This window comes from Gobius niger, assembly GCF_951799975.1.
Source record: "Gobius niger genome assembly, chromosome: 14".
NCBI lineage: Eukaryota > Metazoa > Chordata > Actinopteri > Gobiiformes > Gobiidae > Gobius > Gobius niger.
Window position 1 is genome coordinate 2,721,526 of NC_136865.1, and position 23,475 is coordinate 2,745,000.

A 23,475-nucleotide genomic window follows, 5' to 3' on the forward strand; every position below is an offset into this window, starting at 1 on the left:
TCGGGTTTTATGCCTACGGGCTCGAGTCGGGTCGGGCTTGATTTTTTGAGCCCGTTTCCAGCTCTAGCCTGAAGTGTTGCCTTGGCACATTCACGTGTTTTTGAGTAATCTGTAAAAACTCTGATGGCGGCCATTTTAGGGACAGGTTTGCCTGAGTCCTCCTAGGAACGCCCCCACCTCCTGGAGACGCCTCCAAGCTTTGGTCACCAGCCGAGTAACCGACCACTGCTCCTCAGCAGAACCCCCTCCCCACTGATGCCACAGACAGCGTGTGGAGGGGGCGTGTCGGAAAGGCTCAGAGGTTCTTAAAGAGACAGAGGCCTATTTCAAGACATTCACTACAGCCATTTTGAGAGAGACATTTTATACAAGGCAGTTATTCTAATTTACTGCATTTACAGACCAACAGAAGGTTTGTCATCATTGTAGTGTGATATAGACTGGTGCTATGTGATTGAAAAAAGCAGAATACCCCCTCTTTAATTTTGCTTCCGATACCAGACAGGTAACGTGTTACAATACCCGGCCCTACTTATTTTAATCTAATGATGAAAACATATGAGCGTTATTGTTAAGTTAGCTAGCTAGCTAAACCTGCAGAAATTAAAGCTCAGCTAAACACCAGCGCCCAGCCTCACTCCGCCCACAAGAACATTTGGAAAATTGTATCTAAAAGGGGTGCTGCTCGGCGGACCAGGGGACGAGCGGGAGGGTTAGAGGTGGTCTGTGCAGCGTGACAGCAGCGGGACAGAAGCTAGTCGTAAACATGGAGAGTGACAGTGACAGCAGTTTCAGGGTTTCACACTACCTTCATCACCAGTGGAAGAGGTCTAGTTTATTATCACGTTTCATCGATAGGTTAGCATCCGGAGTAGCCTAACCAGGACTAGCTCACATCAATCCTGTGAAAACAAGTATTCTGCACTAATAGCTTCAATAAAGCTACATAAAGTACATAAAGCAGCCTTTGAGATGATCACACACTGAGCCGGACTTGACCAATTTGTGCTTTATTGCTGGACTTTTCATTAACAATGAGCTGTAGGCGATTGCAACGTGCTAACGGGGCTAACCTGGAATAACCAGACACAAATAATCACCCTTTTCAAGCGTATGGGCTGGATATTGGCTTAAACACTGGGGAGATCCTCGCTGGGGGATATAGGAGGTATAGTTAATAATATACCAGGTCATGCGGAGAGCACTATAAGACACCTTTTATGGAGTTGCTGAAAAGTTAGCAGTTGTTTTCGGCTTTGAAAGGGAAAAAACCGTCAGGGCTGCACTATGTTCTATGGCAGGAGATCTGGAGAATGAATAGTAATGGTTATATGAGGTCTGATTGGACAATGAGCGTTTTGGGGCGGGCCTTATGAAAGGTTCATTGTGACCCAGGCACTCACAGAGCCTCTGTCCTCAGGAGTGGGCTCTCTGTCGGACTCCCATGTCCACTACACGCTGCTCATCGCCTGCGTCTTCGTGGCGTTCTCTCTCGGAGCCATCCTGTCCGGATTCACCGTTTCCTGCTACTGCCGAGGCCCCGCCCACCGCGCCACGCCACTGGGCAAGGACCCGGAGGCGTCGCTACCTCACACCCTTTCTCTGCGCTCACTGGCCAAGCTCAACGGGCTCCTCGACCACTCCAGCAAGGTATTAAAGCGGGACTAAACCAGGACTAAACCAGGACTAAACCAGGACTAAACCAGGACTAAACCAGGACTAAAGCGGGACTAAACCAGGACTAAACCAGGACTAAAGCGGGACTAAACCAGGACTAAACCAGGACTAAACCAGGACTAAAGCAGGACTAAAGCGGGACTAAAGCGGGACTTAACCAGGACTAAACCAGGACTAAACCAGGACTAAAGCGGGACTAAACCAGGACTAAACCAGGACTAAACCAGGACTAAAGCAGGACTAAAGCGGGACTAAAGCGGGACTTAACCAGGACTAAACCAGGACTAAAGCGGGACTAAACCAGGACTAAAGCGGGACTAAACCGGGACTAAACCAGGACTAAACCAGGACTAAAGCGGGACTAAACCAGGACTAAACCAGGACTAAACAAGGACTAAAGCGGGACTAAACCAGGACTAAACCAGGGCTAAACTAGTACTAACTAAACCGTGACTAAACCAGGTCTTGTTCCAGGAGAAGTTGGACGTGTCCAGACTCTACAGTTCGTTTGTAAATGGGGCGGAGCCTCAGCTGAACTGTGTGCAGTCTCAGGAGCTGCCAGTGGCGGGCGCTCCCGAGCTGGGCCTCTCTCAGGTAAGACAAGACCTTTCACCAGGACTAAGCCAGGACTGAAACAGGTCTAAACCAAGTCTTAACCAGACGTAAACTAGGTCTGAACCATGATCGAAGTCTTTCTAAATAAGAGCCAAAGTAGGACAGAGCATATAAATGAAGTCTCTGAGGGTGTTTTCACACGGATTGGTCGTTACTTCAGACTACGTTCAGTCTGCAGTCACTATATGACTGGCTCCTAAAGCTTCAGCATCAGCCATCAGGCCGAGTAGCATCACAATACTTCAATACTTCATTGTACATTTGATAATGTGCACTGGTTTAACAGTCCTCTCCCGTCAGACTCAGACTCCAGCCGAGGAGGACTTCGAGTCCAGTCTGCCCACTCCAGACCACAGTCCAGAGACCAGACCGGAATCCAGAACCGAGTCCGCCCCAGACCGCACTGGGACTCCAGATCACAAGCAGAATCCGGAGCAGATCTGCACCAGCGCCGGCCCAGACCCCGCCCCCTCCTGCTCTTCAGTCCCTGGGTTTGTGGCGTTTGTGGGACACTCGGCGTTCCAGTCTCCCGCGGTGAAGAGCGACAGCTTCCTCAGCGCCGCGGTGGGAACGGCCCAGTTCAGTGACAGTGACCGGGGAATAGCCAATCAGGAGCCCGGATCCGCTTACCTGCACCAATCACAGCCATTACTGCCTCAGGTGGATGTTTCAGCGCTGGACGAGCTCCTGCGGCACATCCATGAGGTAAAAACACATCCATGAGGTAAAACACCTCCATGAGGTAAAAACACCTCCATGAGGTAAAAACACATCCATGAGGTAAAAACACCTCCATGAGGTAAAACACCTCCATGATGTAAAACACCTCCATGAGGTAAAACACCTCCATGAGGTAAAAACACATCCATGAGGTAAAAACACCTCCATGAGGTAAAAACACCTCCATGAGGTAAACACACATCCATGAGGTAAAAACACCTCCATGAGGTAAAAACACCTCCATGAGGTAACAACACATCCATGAGGTAAAACACCTCCATGAGGTAAAACACATCCATGAGGTAAAACACATCATGAGGTAAAACACATCCATGAGGTAACAACACATCCATGAGGTAAAAACACCTCCATGAGGTAACAACACATCCATGAGGTAAAAACACCTCCATGAGGTAAAAACACCTCCATGAGGTAACAACACATCCATGAGGTAAAAACACCTCCATGAGGTAACAACACATCCATGAGGTAAAACACCTCCATGAGGTAAAACACATCCATGAGGTAAAACACATCCATGAGGTAAAACACCTCCATGAGGTAAAACACCTCCATGATGTAAAAACACATCATGAGGTAAAAACACCTCCATGAGGTTAAAACACATCCATGAGGTAAAACACATCATGAGGTAAAACACCTCCATGAGGTAAAAACACCTCCATGAGGTAACAACACATCCATGAGGTAAAAACACCTCCATGAGGTAAAAACACCTCCATGAGGTAACAACACATCCATGAGGTAAAAACACCTCCATGAGGTAACAACACATCCATGAGGTAAAACACCTCCATGAGGTAAAACACATCCATGAGGTAAAACACATCCATGAGGTAAAACACCTCCATGAGGTAAAACACATCCATGAGGTAAAACACCTCCATGAGGTAAAAACACATCATGAGGTAAAAACACCTCCATGAGGTTAAAACACATCCATGAGGTAAAACACATCATGAGGTAAAAACACCTCCATGAGGTAAAACACCTCCATGAGGTAAAACACATCCATGAGGTAAAACACATCCATGAGGTAAAACACCTCCATGAGGTAAAACACATCCATGAGGTAAAACACCTCCATGAGGTAAAACACCTCCATGAGGTAAAACACCTCCATGATGTAAAAACACATCATGAGGTAAAAACACCTCCATGAGGTTAAAACACCTCCATGAGGTAAAACACCTCCATGAGGTAAAACACATCCATGAGGTAAAACACATCCATGAGGTAAAACACCTCCATGAGGTAAAACACATCCATGAGGTAAAACACCTCCATGAGGTAAAACACCTCCATGAGGTAAAACACCTCCATGATGTAAAAACACATCATGAGGTAAAAACACCTCCATGAGGTTAAAACACATCCATGAGGTAAAACACATCCATGAGGTAAAACACATCCATGAGGTAAAACACATCCATGAGGTAAAACACCTCCATGAGGTAAAACACCTCCATGAGGTAAAACACCTCCATGATGTAAAAACACCTCCATGAGGTAAAACACCTCCATGAGGTAAAAACACCTCCATGAGGTAAAACACCTCCATGAGGTAAAACACCTCCATGAGGTAAAAACACCTCCATGAGGTAAAACACCTCCATGAGGTTAAAACACCTCCATGAGGTAAAACACCTCCATGAGGTTAAAACACATCCATGAGGTAAAACACATCATGAGGTAAAAACACCTCCATGAGGTTAAAACACCTCCATGATGTAAAAACACATCATGAGGTAAAAACACCTCCATGAGGTAAAAACACCTCCATGAGGTTAAAACACATCCATGAGGTAAAAACACCTCCATGAGGTAAAACACATCATGAGGTAAAAACACCTCCATGAGGTTAAAACACATCCATGAGGTAAAAACACATCATGAGGTAAAACACATCATGAGGTAAAACACATCATGAGGTAAAACATATTCATAGTGTTTTTTGGAGGAAGTTTTTAGACTCGGGTAAAGCCAGACAGGAGGAAACGTGCTCGGTTCTTGTCCATAAGAACACGTGTGTCCCTCACAGCTCTGTGGCTTGACTGAATGTAACATCTGTACATCATGTGGTGAGATGTTTCTCTCAGATTATGGTCACATCTTTCTGAGATTTGCATCAGATTATTTCAAACCAAGCTCCTGGGGAGATGTTCTCCACCGTAACAGTCTGGGCTTCTCTGTTTCAGGTCAGTGCTTCAGGAACTGGAGGAATCAAAGTCCTGACGTCCACCTCGTCCTCTTCCCTGTTCCCTCTGCACCCGAACCACCCGCACCTCCACCCGAACCACCTCCAGAAGACCCCGCAGAGCCACCTCCAGAGCAACAGCACCACCACCCGCACCCACCACTACACCCCGCAGCCCCTGCCCAGGCCTCCCCAGGAAACGGGCTCCTTCCTGGGCCCGAAGCTGCTGGAGCCCCCCCTCGGCTCGGCGTCCAAACCGGGGCATGGCGAGAAGAGTCGCAGCAGCAGCAGCCACGCCCCACGCCACCTCGTCAAGATGGGCGCCCGGAATCCAAGCCTCGACCCGCCGCACCAGGCCGGGTTCCTCGCCCGCATGAACACCAACAGCAGCAGCAACGGCCCGCCCAGAGTCGGCATCGCCACGGCGCGGGAAAGCCACCAAACGGGCGACGTTAGCCGCGCTAACGCTCGGCCGGCTGTTAGCTTGACGCGGCAGCACAGTTACAGCGAGGGCCCGAGGTCGCAGCGGGTGGCAGTGAGGAGGAGCGTCTCGCTGAAGCCGCAGATCCCGCCAAAGCCGCTGTTTCTGCCCAACGCGGCGACACTAACGGAGACGCTAATGGAGGCGCCCGAGAGATACGAGAAGTAACCAGATAAACCGACGAAGAGCGGTTTGGAGCGGAATGACACGCCGAAAAGTAATCGGAAGCTCGCCCAAGAAATAAAAGACATAAAGTTATTGTAAACGACTAGAATTTAGAAGTTGTGATGCTAACCCAACCGGTAAAAGCTAAAGCTAGCCCTGACAGTTAGGGTGGTTAGCCTTGCACAAAGCTAATGAAAGCTAATAGGCTGGTCACGATTTCGAATTGGCCTGGAATGTTCTGTTCAGTCAGCAGTGGGGCTGGGTACCGTTCCTTTTTTGTTTGTTTTACAAGTCAAGTACTTCATTGATATTTGGTTTTCGATACCGATACCTGAACGATTTTTTTTATACTAAAATATGTGTCGTCTAGAACCAGAAAGCAGAACAATAATGTGCGGAAGATCTGCAAATTTAAAATACTATCGGGTTTATCTCCAATGTTCGGAAATGTATGAAAAAAGTTGGGAGGAAATTTGAACAAATTCTGGCTAAAAAAGAAAAAAAAATGGGAAATAGGGAAAACATTATTGATAAAAAAAATAATTTTGACAGAAATCATTAACTTGAGCTGAAACAACCAAGTCCTGGACCAACGGCATCAAAACATTCCTGCTCTCAATACTTTAGATTTTTCGATACGGTTCCCAGCCCTAGTCAGCCATGCGAATGAAGTTATAAAACTATGAAAACAAGCTTTCACTTTGGGCTAACGGCATGCTAGTAAGTCAACGATGATGAACACTTGAATGAAATTAATGGAAGTTAAAGGTGGTAGTGGGAAGTTTTGTGTTTCCCGTATGACTAGGGCTGGTACTTTTCCTTTTTTTTATACGTTAACAACACTCTGCAATTCTAAATGATTGACAGCTACATGAAATGACCAGGTTAATTGAAGAGTTTTATGGCTTAATCCTCATAGTGTTCTTACGATGCAAACAAACCGAAATCTTTGGAACTAGAGAAGTCTATTTGTGCTGTGAAATGGACAAAAAAGACTAACGCTAACTGTGATCTGACTTTGGGGACACCCGTTTTGAGATTTTTTTTATTTTATTTCAAATTTCAAGGTTGAGTTGAAAAAATACCAACTCTGAATTCTTAAAATGAGGAACGAGCAGAAGAAACGAGGGCTAAGGCAGCAATAACAAACCCGTTTTGAGACTTTTGGGAAAGACGAAGACAAGAGCGGAACGAACTGAGGATTTTGCTGAACTCAAAAAGGAAAAGCGTGGACTTTGTTTTTGTGTGTGATTGTTTTTTTTTTGTTTTTTGTTTTTTCTAAGCAGTTTTTCGAGCCTGGTTTTGAGACTTCCAGGTTCCCGGACTGAAGACTGTTTGAATGTTCTGTACCATATTGGTATCACTGCGTTTTTTTTTTTACCGAAATATTCCTGAAATTAGTAAAAAAAAAAAACGAAAAAAAAAAAAAACTCGCCACATTTGTACTTTTTAAAAACTATAAACGTTTTGCTTAAAATCGTTCACGGAATTTACGCAAAGTCACTGTGAAAAGTTACTACGGTTATTTTCAAAAATCGAATGCAGCAAATTCCTGAACTGAAAGACAATGACAGAGGAAATGATCCCAAAAGAAAGTACACAGAACACAAACTACGTCGTTTTTATACATCATCTTGAAGCTTACTACACTTATTTACTGCAAAAAATACCAATAACAAACGGCTGAGCTCTCCTCAAACCTCGTTTCCACGGAGACGTTGACGAAAATCACTCACATATGACATTTACGCCATATTTGCCGCTTTGATGCTTTAATATTCCGCAAATCAATGTGAAAGTATACAGAATACACACTACAAAAAGTGAATATCAAGCATCGGCTTCAACGACTTGAATGGAGGAAATGTATCTCGTTTTGAGGGGATTTCACTCATTTGGACCTTTTCCCTGATCTGACCAAGATTATTTTGCTCGTTTGATGACATTTCAGATGGTTCCGTGGTAAATCTCGCTTGAAATAAGAAAGTAAAACTGCTAATGGGACAAGAGCATTTTTCTGACCCCATTGGCAGAGCGACTTACTTGAAATAACGGCGAAATGTATCGAAACGAGTCAGAAACATCCCAGAACAAGTGAAATAATCTAGGTCAAATGCCCAACTACATCTTAACTAGTCAAAACAACTAATATTTGGATTATTCTACTCAAATTGAAACATCTAAATTAATCTAGTAAATGACTTTTTGCAGTGTAGCCGACGTCATTACATACACTGCAAAAAGTCATCTTGAAATAAGTGACATTCTCTTGTAATAAGTACATTTGTCCTCGATTTGAGTCTAGTTTCAAGAAATCTTTCCATGGGGTGAGATGTTTCACTTCAATAGGTGGCGTTCACGATTTAGAATGTGATGATGTCATAATGCCAGATGGAAGGCAGGGCCAATGCAACTCTATGGGAGAAATGCAGTTTTTGGAAGAAATCTCCAAAACAAAAATTGACAAATGTTTTTCCTCTTCAGTATTTGATCGTGATTGGATTCACAAACCTGTGATATTATTTTTTTGTCTGAAAGTCCTTTCTATTGGACAACATCATGGTCATGTTTTCGCATATTGTCACCACTTTTTGACATTTTTTAGAGATAATAATTGTACATTAGTTCACATGTGCCGACAGAGGAGACAATGAACTTTGTAACAGTTTTTATTCCATGTGGATTCCTCCAGTAATGACTGAGATATGAGCCAAAAAACAAAGACATAAAAATATGCATTTTGTCAGTTACCACTGTTACCATAGTTACCGTCAGTTGACCTCCACCTCAATGTTAAACTATAGGCTCTTTAGAATGTTGTGATGTCACGTGAACGCTACCTATTAAGATAAAACAACTACAACAGTTTTATTTCACGTAAACTGAGATGTTTTTTAAGTCTAGTTTTGAGTATGGCGACGTCATTATCTTCATTTAAGTATAAGTGTCTTGCCCCATGGAAAGATTTCTTGTAATTAGACTCTCAAATCAAGGACAAAAGAAGAAGAACGTGTCACTTATTTCAAGATGAATAACCTGGTCCTTCGTTCTGTTGCTGAACCTCGACCTGAGGAGTATCATCCAGGTAAAGGAGGTTTTGGCCATAAAAGTACCACAGGATTAAACCCACCAGAGGGAGTACATGTACTTGTTTCAGGGATTTGCTGATTCCTCGTGTTTGTCCATAATCTATTTAATCCATTTTTATTCTTCTTATTATTATGTATCAAACAATTGTACTTTTCTCTATAATAAGCTACAACTGTTAAACGCTGCTTTTTCAATACGAATGTCGCCCCAGAATGAAATCTCATGTAGATAAAACCTATTTATCGTGTAAAGATGTGTCCTTCAAAGGGTCCATTGGAAGGACAGAACTTGCTTTTTGTCAGAGGTTGATCAATAAGCGACTGTTGCGACCTCCTCATCGTCCTGAACCTTAAAACCGTCTGCTCGGCGGCGGAAACATTCCAGCAACCGCCCGGAAGCAAGCGCTCGTTTATTCACGTGAGATTTTGGTGACGTTTCCGCATAAACAACAACAAACAACTGTAGTTTTATCTGAAAAAGCAATAAGACACGTCCGGCTGTGACTAAACGGAGCCACAGCGCCCCCTGCTGCACTCTCTGTACAGTTACACTTTTTAATCCTTACCAATGTGTGAAAACGAAGAATAAAACGGTGGAATGACGTCAGGTCTCGGGGTGTCTTTGAGTGAATGATATGGATGTGCGTGTTTGAGGAGAACTGAGGCCGGTCTCCAGAAGGTTTGGGCCATCTTGAAGTAAAGTGGCCCAGTTTTACCCCATTTGCCTCTACGCATAGGAAGAAGAATACACTTTTAAGCTCTTAACTCCCGCCTGAACCGAGAGATCTTTTTCAGATTTCAGATTTTTTTTCCCTAATTTTTTTTTTTGGGTATTCAACTCATTTTTGTAACTATTTTGTCATTTTTTTTGGTAATTTTTGATCATATTTTTGACATTTTTTTTTTGTCACATTTTTGTCATTTTTTTGGGTTTTTTTGTTCGTCATTTGTTTGTCATTTTTTCGTCCATTTTTTGTAATTTTCTTGTCACATTTTTGTCAAATTTTTGGTCATTTTTTGGTGATTTTTGGTGATTTTTTTGTCAATTTTTTTTAATTTTCTTGTCAAATTTTTGTCACATTTTTGGTCATTTTTTTGTGATTTTTTGTCATTTTTTGGTTAATTTTTTGTCATTTTTTGGTCAAATTTTTGACACATTTTTGGTCATTTTTTTGTGATTTTTTGTCATTTTTTCCTCCATTTTTTTTAATTGTCTTGTCAAATTTTTGTCACATTTTTGTCAATTTCTTGTGACATTTTTGCGACATTTCCATCATTGTTTTCGTCTCAGTTTTGTCGCTATTTTCACACCTTCTTTCCAGAAGCTTATGGACTGGGGTAAAGCCAAACTGGAGGAAATGTGCTCGGTTCAGGTGGGAGTTAAGGGGTTAAGTAAGTTTGTCCCTGTTTCAGAGCGTGGTGTCCTGCACTGGTCATCTCCTCCACCGCAGCTCCCTCCGCTCCACACCAGTCTTTCACCATCTCCTCTTGTGAAGCCTCCACTGCTGCAGGTGTGGGGGGGGGCTCATCTTGTTCAGAAGAAGAAATGTGTAGGTCTCACATGTCTTTAGCTCATAAGCTAGCTGTTTGTTTACAATTAAAAAAAAGCAGTTGCCTTCGTGGCTAGTACGGACTCTCAGAAAAACACAGCAAAAGATGTACAAAAGTGTCCAGGAAAACAATGTGGAACACAGAAGCGACAATGCAGTTCACAGAAAAAGGCAAAAAGCCCTGCTGTGCCAAGAGAGAAGGAGGGTGCTGCTTGTTTACTTTGAGCACTTTGAGAAACGTGTACAGCACAATATACTGTATGTACGCTTTTATCATCATCATTATTATTATTTTCATTATTATTATTAATGCTAATGCTAAGGTCTAGTTTATTGTCCTCTCCATGGTCAGAATCACTTGGCTCCACCCAGAAAGGCCCCACGGACGACTTTGAATTATTTTACAAATAAATGTAGGTTCCACTTCAGGGGTGTCCGAACCTTTTTGTCCAGGGTCGCATGTGGAAGTATAGAATGGTGTGGTGGTCAATACAGGGAACATTTCAACTGGGCACATTAGCAGAGGTTTAAAGGTGCACTATGCAACTTTTTGTGTGGAAAATAAGTTGAAATTTGTGTGGATTTTTGACCTTGTAGTGACCCAGCGGCTGTGTTAGTGGTCAGCATGGCGCCTTTACTTTTCATCACAGTGGTCTGTAGGGCGCTCCAGGATCGACTGTTTGGAAGGTTTTTTGGGTCATTTTGGGTCGTGGGCCGAAATTCAGCTCCTACGGCGAGTCGCGGGCTTTATATAATAAATAAATAATCTGTGATTTGGCTCTAGCTTCATTAATGACAACGGCTTACACTTGTATTGCACTTTACAAGCCTGTGTCACAAGTTCCTCAAAGTACTACATAGTCATTATTCATTCACTCCACACTCGGTTGTGGTAAGCAGTTATTGAAGCCACAGCCGCCCTGGGGCAGACTGTCCATTTAGCACGTGGCTACATAATGTGTTGTTCATATCTTGAGCTCTTATTTTGTCAGTGCCCTCTGCTGGACACGTGTGGAACTCTTAGTCACTAGGGGGAAGTAATGCCCCCTAGTGACTAAAATGAGTATTCTGGTAATTCTTTAAAAAATCATAACTCCGCACAGGAATGGGCTAGAGACTTACTTTTTTTTTTAACATACTCTGGAATTTATGCTCTGCAGGGCATCTCGGCCCACCGGATCAGGCCTGTATGTTTGTCACCCCTACTGTAGATGGAGCCCCTCACCAGAAAACCTACAAAACCATTGATCCGGGAGTGTTGTAGAGACCACTGTGATGAAAAGTAAAGGCGCCATGCTGACCACTAACACAGCCACTGAGCCACAACAAGGTCAAATACACACAAATATCAACTTATTTTTTTCACATAAAAAGTTCATTATGCAGCTTTAACCTGAACCCCACATCTTTATTTAGGCCTGGAAACAAGGACGCCAGCTCTTCCTCACAAAAATGTTTGATTTGAAGGTTCATGTTGTGCAGAATTGTTAAACTGGCCGTAGAAAAGTCTCTGAAAATGCGTGGCAAAAGTTGAACATAAGAATAAAAGAGAGTAATAATAAGAACCACACAGAGCGTACATTAGAGTCGGTTTAATGAAGTAAAAACAAGGCAAGGTTTGACTCGGACAAATTTACCAGCAGCACAAACCATAACCGAACCACCTGACCTGAAGTCCGGCCCTGGTTTGGTGAGAGCGGCGCTCGGGTAAATGGGTCCAAACGTTTTTTAGAAAAAGCACTTTTGGAGTCACGCTCCGTTGCATTGATAAAAGTCGGTACCTTCCGTTCCGTCTCAAGGCATTTCTCACACAAATATTCACAACATGATCATCGACATCGACACATTCAAATTACAAAAGTCCCCCTCCCCCCCCCCCAAAAAAAAAAAATAGTCATAGGAGTTACAATTTTGCTGCATTTAAAAAAAAAAAGTCACAGTACGAAGCTTCAGCGCGCTAGGCTAACGGTTAGCGTCAACGCAAACGTGTGCTACTTTAAAGACGGACGCGAGTGGTTAAAAGGCAGGGATGACCTTCATTCAGCCGCTGCTCCAAACTGCGCTCAAAAAACACTTCACTCCCAGTTTCAACCGAGCACATCATCTCCAGCTTGGCTTTACCCAAATCTAAAAGCTTCTTGGAAAAAAAAAAAATGTCAAAAACTAGAAGAAAGCAAGGATGAAAACACAATGAGTGGCAAACGTGTGACGAAAACACAATCAAAAAGCCGCACACACACAAAACTAACAAAAGCGCAAAAAAAAGTAACTAGAGGCAGAAAAAGGTGATGAAGAAGTGACGAAGAGGCTGTGAAAATGCAACAAAAAACAACCGAAACGCAACAGAAACGTGACGATGAAAAAGTGACACAAGAAATGCAACAAAAAAGCCACACAAAAAAGAAACAAAAGGAGCAACACAAAAGCGTCAAAAAGCAATGTGGCAAAAATGTGACGGAAAGGCGAGAAAAAAGCGATGGAGAAAAAGTTTTTTAAAAAGTGACGCCACAACAATGCCAGGAAGAAGATCAGTTTAGATGAGTTTTGTAGGTCTTAGCTTTCAAATGAGGCGTGACACTGGTCTATAGGCTTTTAGATTTGGGTAAAGCCGAACTGGAGAAAATGGTTCAGGCGCGGAGGAGGGGGAGGGATGACGTGATCCAGCCTGTGAGCCCGATCCGGCCCAAATGCCAAACGATCTGGTCTGGCCCGCCGGCAATAAATAGCCTAATAGCCTATTGACCCGCTAATGCTACCCCGGCGAACGCTAACGTCCACAGCAGCTAACACTCTCTGCACCCGCTGTAAACATAATTAATGCAGAGGATTGATATTACCTTCGCAGTGCTTCCATTCAGAGTCACAACCCTGGTACAACGGAGTCCACATGTATATTAAGTAGCCATGTGCTCCGAGTGTGCGCTTAGCCTTAGCCAACAGGGCTGAAGTAATACTCTTAATAAGTGCCGATCACTATAAAAGCTATAGATACGGCCTAGCCAAGGGGGAAGTAAATGCCATGCTGTGACATCATCGTGCTTGAGGTTAGGTCGACGTCAATAGAACCTTTTATATTTACAGTAAATAACATTAGTATTTGTGGAATAATGTGATTTTTGAGCAGTGTTTGGATCAGTTGGTTTTAGTGGACGGTAATATAAAAAAAAAAAGCTTCACATCTCAAGGACACACATGGTAAAATAACATTTAAAACTATTGTAAAATAACATTAACAATAGGGGAATGTCGGACAAAAACAGGAACATTTCAATAAAATCAGAACAAATGCAGCGCGGTTCAACGTTTGAAACTCAAGACCCTTCGAAATAAATCGAATGTTCAGACACAAAAGGCTTCGATATAATTAATGTTTGTTTTTTTTCCAAGAAATTTATCACAAAGATGTTATTAATGATTTGTGTTCGGGCTAATAGTAAACTAAGACAGATATGAAAAAAGTGAATACAACGTAATTGTTGTAAAATATTGGAAATTGCTCCAAATAACCACATAACGCAATGAAAAATGGAAACTTGAAGGAAATAATAAGTAAAAAGTGGGGAATAATGTTAATAAATCGACATTTTTTTAAACAATAATACAAGAATAATAATATTTTACATGTTTAGCTCAGGATAAATTTCTTGTAAAAAAGGTCAAATAAAAAAAAATTGTATTTGAGTCCATGACGTTTAGTGTTAAATTTGAAAAAAAGGTTTAGTGAGCGCCACAGTCCAAATGATGAATCAGGAAAAAACATATCAAACCCACAAAGGGGACGATTATTGTCGGGACTTTAGTTGGAAAAGACAAACTTCAAAGTTTGAAACTGAAAGAAGTTTTCCCAACAAATCCAATACATTTCATCATAAGCAATTGTTCAAAAAAAGGAATGAAGTTGATAAAACTTGAAAAAATAAAAGTAAGAATACGTTTGTTAAGTGTGACATCACAGACCATAAAAAGCTACTTCCGGGTCCAAACTGTGGAGAGTTCCATAGATAATTATGGCTGAACGATTAATCGCATTTGTTATTTTATCTCGATATCACACAATGCAATTCCCAAATCGCAGAGAAATTTACAAAAGAAATAATTTAGCATCAGCTTATTGTAAATGATATAAATGGTCATGTGGACTATTTTGAATTGTATTTCATATGATTATAAAAAGGACTTAATAGTAAATAATAGTTTAATAAGTTAGTTGTAAATATTTAATCGTCTCAGTTTAGTTTAGTTAAATGCAACAAATTTGAATCTCCTGCTGAAATAACAACAGATAAAAGGCCAAACACTGTTTTACATTTACACATAATTACAATCATATATCCCACCATTTCTCCAGGCAAAACTGAGATAGTTTCATTTTATAAATATTTTCCATAATGTGTATGAAAAATAATTTTTAAAAATGTAATAATTACTGTCAGAAAAGCATCACTAAAGAAACTCCAGAATAAATGCAATATTTGTGTGTGTGCAGATGTTTAAAAAGAGCCTGTGGTCGACTCTACAGCAGGTTCAAATCAGCTACATCCCATCATAGAGAAGAGAGAATAGGACTAAAGTTCCATAGGACCCGGACGTGGAGCGATGACATCATCACTTAACAAACGTATTGTGTTTAGTCATTGAAATGTGGCCGTTTTGAATATTCTTGGTGTGAGAACCGTCTCTCACAAACGAGAACATTTTGTTTATAAATATAATAATTACACATGTATTATATATGTAATTAAAATTATATTTTTTTTCTTTTGGTAATTTTTTACTGTATTTTGTTTTGGTTGTTTACTTACATTTGAATTGAAATGATAAATTCTAACACAATTTAGGTTCTAAAATGATGATGTTTTTTAATGTAAAAGAAATAAGTGCTTTTGAGTCGCCGTTTCATTTTTCTTTCTTGGTGTTACTGATTTTGTCACTTTCTGGTTGTAATTGGTTTGACTTTAACTGGTTCAATCGAGGTCAAATTAGACTCACTGCAACGGTTTGCAATGCGTTTACAAAGTTTGGACGGCAGTTAACAACAAAAATTGACTAAAAAATAAGATTTAGGGCCTTTCAAATAATAATAATAATAATAACGGAAAAAAAAAACATTCAATGGAAGGCTAAGGAAATCACAAGTAAAAGTTGAGGTGGCTTGACATGGTTAACATAGAATTCAACATGTACAACAGCAGTTTAAGTCCCGTCATGTTGTTTTTTTTGCAGTTGTGTCGTCTACACTTTGTGCGGTTGCTGTAACTAGTGTCAAATTCTGCACTTTTTGCGCTTGTGCCGTAGTAAAACTTTTTTGGTTCTCTCTATCTTTTGAACTCCAAGAGAGTCGCTGCTGGTTCCGCTGAAAAGAGTCCAGGGGAAAAGTAACCGTCTTGGGGAGCGCCACGTCCACAATCCTCAATCTGAATCTTCATTTGTCGTGTCAATAGTTTCGGTGTAATGGCGTCATGGGTTGAGATTTTGAACATTTTGGAGATTCTTTTTTTCTTAAATTACTTCATGTTTAATGTAAAATATACGCATCTTATATAACAGGCAGATCGTTTCATGAGAGTTGTTGAAACCATCATATACACGGGGTTCTGCAAAGTGTCCTTCTTAGTCCTTAATGTTCTTTATCAAAAAAACATCTCCTGCTCCAGACCGGTTTTCATCAAAATGTCCTTTCAGTCTGGTGGGAATAAAGAGTTCTGTTTCGCTCCAAATGTCATAAATTAGTTTCGGCCCAGTTTGGTCCTGTTCCAGACCTGGTTTAGTCCTGGTCTTAGTCCTCACATGATGCCGTTGGTGACGTACTGGAAGGAGTCGTAGAGCTTGGTGGTGATGGACCTCATGGATCCGTCCACCAGCTGCTCCACCAGGCCCTGCAGCTGCTCCTCGGTCAGGGACATGTGGAAGCGCTCCTTCAGGCCCCGGATGGTGCTGGAGCCGTGGAAGCAGGGCAGGTGCGACCCTACAGGAGAGACACAGTCAGACCACCTCTCACAATCATTCAGTGATGTGTATCAGGTGCCCTTCCATGGCCCCGGGAGAGGAGAGGGGCCCTTGAAAACGGCTAATTCTTTCTTCATTACAGCAGGTTTTTTATGTGAATATTTATGCAGCTAAATTTGGAGAAAGAGTGAGAGTTTAATAGAAAATGATTACAAGTATACCCGTTGTTTTGACATCTCCATAAAATGCTTCTTTGCCTCTTGCAGATTTATATCTTTTTGCTGATTAAGCTAAAATGTAATAACTAAGCACCATGATGTCTAACAGCAGTTTTAGAAGTTTACATGTAGCTCGATGCTCAGTTGCACACAACAAATAAAACATAGGCTAAATATAAAATAGTACCGCAGATCAAATCACAATCGCTGTGTCCGTCAGAAAAATCGCAATTATGTTTTGAATAATCTCTTAACATCACAGAAAGGATTCTCTCTTTGATGTCTTCATTTGCTCTTTAGAGTGGAAGCAGAACTTTGACTGCGTATGGGGTGGGAACCTCTGGGTACCTCACGATTCGATACCATATGAGACACATGGCTTACGATAACAATTATCTCACGATACGCCCGATAATCGATATATATGGCACAAAAATAACCTACAACCATCGAAATAAAAAAAAAACATGCTACTTTTAACCTTTATTTGATCGATTTATCGATTTGAATTTTAGTCAGTCAAGTCAGTTAGTCAGTCAAGCTTTTTTTATATTTAATTATTTTATTTTGTTTGCTTTGTACCCCCATTTTCTGTGTCTATAAATGATCCCTGACTTCATTTACATTTAAATAAACAAGAAGCCACAGTCCTATTTAAAAAGGAACAAATCAACGCCAAATTAATCTTATATATAAATATAAATATAAAAACTATCATTAAAAGTAATGTATTTGTGTGACAGTGTTTGGTCCAAGTGCTTAAAACTGCAGTGCTGCCCCCTGCTGTCCTGACTGACTTCTTCATCATTATTGGCCTCTATTGACTGTAAAAAGGAGCACTGCTGCCTCATTAATATGCATGACGTTATCAAGAGGATCGATATCGGAATTAAAAGTATCGTATTGTCCGGCAAAACATCGCGATATATCGGAAAATCGATATATTATCACAACTTTGTTTACATAGCCATGTGCTCTTGGTTTACGATACCAGCAGCTCATCTTTGTCCTGTACTATTGGCTTATTATAGATCCATTCATTCGTACTGTGAGTGAAATGTTTTGACACCAGTAGTACTTTAAAGGGACTATAAGGAGTTTAAAAATGTTAAAATTAAGTATTTTCCTCCCCCTACATGTTCCAGCCATGTCCTAATGTGTAGAATGAGCTCAGATCTGTTCACCACAACTGCCTCTAAAATCCTGTACGGTCACTCAAAAATGTGTCACTTCGGCCCGAATTGCCGTCATGCACGAGCTTAATATAGAAGGTGCAGTTACATATATGGCCTGAGGTGGCAGTAGTGAGTATAAAATGGCGAACTTGCTTCAAGCCCCTTTAACTTGTCCTTAAGCGTTCAGCGAAACAGCCCCATCTACCGAGCGATGACCACATGTCCATACAAAGATATCATCGTGTGACAGTTCTGACCTTGCTGCATGATCTCCACGATCTGGAGGACCTTCTCCATGTGTTTGCGAGCCGCGATGAGCCCCTGCAGCATCAGCATCTTGTAATAGAGGAACATGTCTCCGTCCAGACCTCCCATCACCTGCAGGAGAAGCGGCAGGTCAGGGACAGGGCGGGGTCTTACATGTCAGAGTGGGAAGATATCATGGACGCCGGCTGAAATACTCCACGCCCTGATCGTCATGCTTTGGTAGAAAAATCAGGCTGGAGTTTGATACTGAAAAAACCCTCCCAATATAAAAGACTGGAAAACGTGGAGTCTGTAGGTGTAACTAAAGTGTTGCAAAAGTGTAATGACAACTCACTTCCAGAAAACGGGCTCGAAAGTTTGGTAACTTTAGCGGTTTATATCGTCCACAAAAAAAAAAAAAAATCATTGATATCATTTATGTGGGACATGTGGAATTAGTGAAGGCTTAGTGATTTTTTGACCAAATCTGAAGCGAATATCGACAAGCCATCATGTAATTATTGTATTATTGTATTATTTGAAAATAAAAGTATATGCCCTCTTCCAGATTTCATACTTGTCATTAAGTCAATGTGTGCATCACACAAAGACATTCACAGTCAATACAAAATGCAGTTTTCCAAATGAATATTGCATTTATGAACACATCGAGTGCTGCCCTGTTTTTGGGATTTGTTTTGCTGCTTTGATTTGTGCCAACAATCCAGACTATTTTTCATGATATTTGTATGATATTTGTAGCACCACAGCATACTCTATGTTATAGCTATGGACACATGCTGTGGCTCGCTTGAAAGCTGAGACTCTAAGCTCTCCGTGGGTGGAAACAGTTTAATTCTATGTGCCTCGGTTCATGAGAAATCTAAGCTAAACAGAGGCTAGTTTGATCAAAATCACAGATTTTTTTCGAGATTCTTAGATACTTAGTGTTTTACGAAACACTCGCCTTTCTGATGAACTCCTCTCTCCTCTCTGGACGGACACTAACATTATGGGAAGAGGCAAATGCCTAAATATATTTGTTCCAAAGTACATTTTCAAGGACAACATTGCTGACATGTTTTGAAACACCGCGTGTTTTCACTTTCGCACATTATGGCGTGTGTATTTTAACAGCCTGGTTCTCAGATTGAAGACTTTAACAGGATGTTTCTCAGCCGCCATCCTTGGACCGATTTTAACCATTTAAAAACTCAGAGAAATGTTAAAATCTCAACTGTTTCGATCCTTCCATGGGAAAGAGAGCGAGAGAGAAGTGTCGGGTTGACAGCTGTTTTTGATCGTCATTTATTTCACTTCTGTTTATCACAGAGCTACCAAACATAAGGTGTTTTCGAGTGTCTAGTTTCGCAATAAAAAACATCAAACACAAAACGAGTTTTTTCATTTTTTTGGCACTTAATGTGTTAAAGGAAAGATCCAAATCCAAAGCTCTCAGGCCCAGTGTGAAAAGTAAATGTCTGTGATTAGCTGTGAATAACCCGCTGTGCCAAAAGCCCCACATGGAGGTGTCAGTGCGACGGTCTGGGGCTTCGCTGCTTCAGGACCTGCACAACCTGCTGTCATTGATGGAATAATGATCCAGTCTAAAGTCGACCAGGAAGAACGTCCGGCCATCAGTTCAAGCCCTCCAGCTCAAGTGCTCTTTGACCACGCACTTCTGAACGGCTCAAAAAGAACAAATTAAAGTTTTGGAGCGGCCAGGTCAAAGTCCAGACTGAAATCCATTTGAGATGCTGTGGTGTGAACTCAAAAGGGAAGTTCATGCACTAAAAACGAGCCTAAAATCCCTCCTCAGCGATGTGACAAACTCATCAGCAGTTATTGCAAACACTTGACCTCAGTTATTGCTGCAACACCAGTTATTAAGTTCAGGAGCATTCACTTTTTTCACACAGGTTTGGATTTTTCTTTCCCGTAATAAATGTGATCATCATTTGAATCTTTTATATTCACTGGGAATGTCCTTGTTTGATATAAAATTATTCAATGATCAAAATAGGAACAAATGGAATCTGGAAGGGGGCATATACTTTTTCACAGCACTGCACTTGGAACTTAAATGAACCAAGTGAACACAGTAAAGGTTTCTGGCTGCTAGCACTTTATCTGACAGCGGTAAATCCAGCTTGAGGCGACTCACGTCCACAAACTCCGTGGTGAGTTTGAAGGCCGACGTCTCGAAGCCCAGGTTTCGGGGAGAGCTGGACAGAATGAAGCCGAAGTCTATGTGGATGATGTGCCCCTCCGAGTCCAGCAGGATGTTCCCGTTATGTCTGCGGGAAAAAGAAAAAAAACGTTGGATTCTTAAAAAGGAACTTGGAAGATGTTGAGCAAAGATTTAAGTGAAGGTTTTTTTTTGTTAAACCTGCAGTGGAGCACGTTTTAGACCTCTTTTTGCTGTTTTTGTTACTTGTTACTTATGGAGTAATAAAAGCTAAACCGTGCCATCAACATTAAAGCAAGATGCTGCGAGTGAATAGGAAAAATAAATACATTTAAAGATATCGATTTGAAACTTCGACTGAACATCACCGACATCAATATGAGAAAAAAATGTATTGCAAGGTTTCTGTCATTTTATGTTTTCATGTAAATGTAAGACATTTTGTGTATTAAAATGGCCAAAAATGCAGATAAAATATTAATAAAAGGATAGAGCCATGGTTTAATTATGTAATATTAGTCACAAAGATTGAGGGATTTTGCATTTTGTTTAATTTTTGAATAAACTATTTTATACACTGCAAAAAGTAATCTCGAAGTAAGTGAAATTTATACTTGAATTAAGATAAAACCACAGTTTGATTTCAAGTACATTTTTCTTAAACAGTTTTGAGTGCGGTGATTTCATGCTTTATTTATGTGTAAGTGAAAAAAAATCTGTAAACATAATAATTTAGTCTTGTTTATTTGGGTTCAAAACTCAATAACTCAGGCTCAGGAATTAGGCATTAAAAAAGGCCATAACCTCTAAACCGAGTGCCTCCACTTCGCCTTTACCCAAATCCAAAACCTTCTTGACAGGAGAGCAACAGTGGAACGCCTCATTTGAAAGCTAAGCCCTACAAAACAGATCGTAACTTTTTAGTTGCATTGCCGCTGTGTTTTTGTTGCATTTTCTTCTCATTTTGGTCGCTGTTTTGATGCTCTTTTCAAGAAGCTTTTAGATTTGGGTAAAGCCAAACTGGAGAAAATGTGCTTTGTTCTAGTAACACTAGTCCTAGTTCAGCCCTGGTTTCGTCCCGGCCCAGCCCCGGGCCAGTACCTGTCCTTGACTTGCAGGAGGTAGCAGATGAGGCTGTATCCAGCGCAGCTCTGGACGAAGTTCCTCTGAGCCGAGAGGAACTCCTCGGTGGTGAAGCTGCCGTGCTCCTGCAGGAAGTAATCCAGGAGAGACAGCTGGGACTGTTTCCGCACCTGAGGACAGAGGTCAGAGGTCAGGGCAGGTTTGGCGGGACAGGGCGGGGCAGAGGGGCATAGTCCGGGCGCAGACCTGGTGCAGGGACACGGCGTTGAGCACGGGTTCGATCATACCGCTGTCTGAAGACATCACCACGATTTTGTAGGGCTTTATCCAGAGAGGGACGCGCTCCTGCTGCCAGATCCACTGGGGAGACAGAAACCCATCAATATATATACACCCTCACATATTCAATCAATATACACCCTCACCTACTCAATCAATATACACCCTCACCTACTCAATCAATATACACCCTCACCTACTCAATCAATATACACCCTCACCTACTCAATCAATATACACCCTCACCTACTCAATCAATATACACCCTCACCTACTCAATCAATATACACCCTCACCTATTCAATTAAATATACACCCTCACATATTCAATCATTATACACCCTCACCTATTCAATCAATATACACCCTCACCTATTCAATCAATGTACACCCTCACCTACTCAATCAATGTACACCCTCACCTACTCAATCAATATACACCCTCACCTATTCAATCAATATACACCCTCACCTATTCAATCAATGTACACCCTCACCTACTCAATCAATATACACCCTCACCTATTCAATCAATATACACCCTCACCTATTCAATCAATGTACACCCTCACCTACTCAATCAATATACACCCTCACCTATTCAATCAATATACACCCTCACCTACTCAATCAATATACACCCTCACCTATTCAATCAATGTACACCCTCACCTATTCAATCAATATACACCCTCACCTATTCAATCAATATACACCCTCACCTACTCAATCAATATACACCCTCACCTATTCAATCAATATACACCCTCACCTACTCAATCAATATACACCCTCACCTACTCAATCAATATACACCCTCACCTACTCAATCAATATACACCCTCACCTACTCAATCAATATACACCCTCACCTACTCAATCGATATACACCCTCACCTACTCAATCAATATACACCCTCACCTACTCAATCAATATACACCCTCACCTACTCAATCAATATACACCCTCACCTATTCAATCAATATACACCCTCACCTACTCAATCAATATACACCCTCACCTATTCAATCAATATACACCCTCACCTACTCAATCAATATACACCCTCACATATTCAATCAATATACACCCTCACCTACTCAATCAATATACACCCTCACCTACTCAATCAATATACACCCTCACCTACTCAATCAATATACACCCTCACCTACTCAATGTGTGTGTAGATATTGTTCATGTGGTAAATAACTATTCTTGCAGGAAACCGGTGATTTCGAATGGTTTATCTACATAAGCGACAGAGGCGCATCACTCCAGTGTTCTAATTAGGTCGCCCGATAAGGGTTTGTACAAGGCCGATACTGATGCCGATTTTTGGGTATTTCGATTGGCCGATGCAGTTATGCACCGTCAACACTTAAAAATCTCTCTCCTGTGGTCCTGTGTATGATGCCTCGAAACTGTGACAGCAGGGGGCGCATTATGCAACTTTATATGTGGAGAAAAAGTTGATATTTGTGGGTATTTGACCTTGTAGTGACCCAGTGGCTGTATGGGTGGTCAGCATGGAGCCTTTACTCCCTAAAACACTCCAGGATCAATGGTTTTGTAGGTTTTCTGGTGAGTGGCTCCGTCAGCAGAGAAAACCTGCCAAACAATTGATCCTGGAGTGACATAAAAAGCACGATAATGGACAGCACTTTGGTCAACATTTTTAATAGTGCTATAAATAAAGTGGTTAAAGTGGATAGTTGCAATGCACTGTTGTGAACAGAAACACCGCGGCAAAGACTGTGCAGCATTGGACTTCTCCACTCGTGCCCACTCGTGTCCACTCCTGCCCACTCCTGCCCACAGGTC

At 41.5% G+C, this 23,475-nt stretch overlaps 2 protein-coding genes across 3 annotated transcripts in view; one reads left to right on the plus strand and one right to left on the minus strand.

Annotated features, from left to right (window-relative positions):
- The window catches only part of LOC306973613 (semaphorin-6C-like), a 29,959-nt gene extending 24,038 nt beyond the window's left edge, over positions 1-5,921 (plus strand). Inside the window, exons 19-22 of one of the 2 annotated variants that reach the window (XM_079570580.1) lie at positions 1,421-1,650; positions 2,155-2,271; positions 2,593-2,997; positions 5,232-5,921. In XM_079570580.1, coding sequence (XP_079426706.1) covers positions 1,421-1,650; positions 2,155-2,271; positions 2,593-2,997; positions 5,232-5,879 — 1,400 coding nt within the window. In that variant the 3' untranslated portion in view covers positions 5,880-5,921. Of the gene's footprint in view, positions 1-1,420; positions 1,651-2,151; positions 2,272-2,592; positions 2,998-5,231 lie in introns of both variants that reach the window. The other variant, XM_079570579.1, reaches the window with a different exon arrangement.
- A 10,311-nt stretch (positions 5,922-16,232) lies between these two features.
- The window catches only part of LOC306973616 (phosphatidylinositol 4-kinase beta-like), a 21,807-nt gene continuing 14,564 nt past the window's right edge, over positions 16,233-23,475 (minus strand). The window contains exons 10-14 of the mRNA XM_079570583.1: positions 21,618-21,731; positions 21,390-21,541; positions 20,265-20,397; positions 18,112-18,232; positions 16,233-16,480 (exon numbers count right to left, since the gene is read on the minus strand). Of these exons, the coding sequence (XP_079426709.1) occupies positions 16,299-16,480; positions 18,112-18,232; positions 20,265-20,397; positions 21,390-21,541; positions 21,618-21,731 (702 nt within the window). The 3' untranslated portion in view covers positions 16,233-16,298. The remainder of the gene's footprint in view (positions 16,481-18,111; positions 18,233-20,264; positions 20,398-21,389; positions 21,542-21,617; positions 21,732-23,475) is intronic.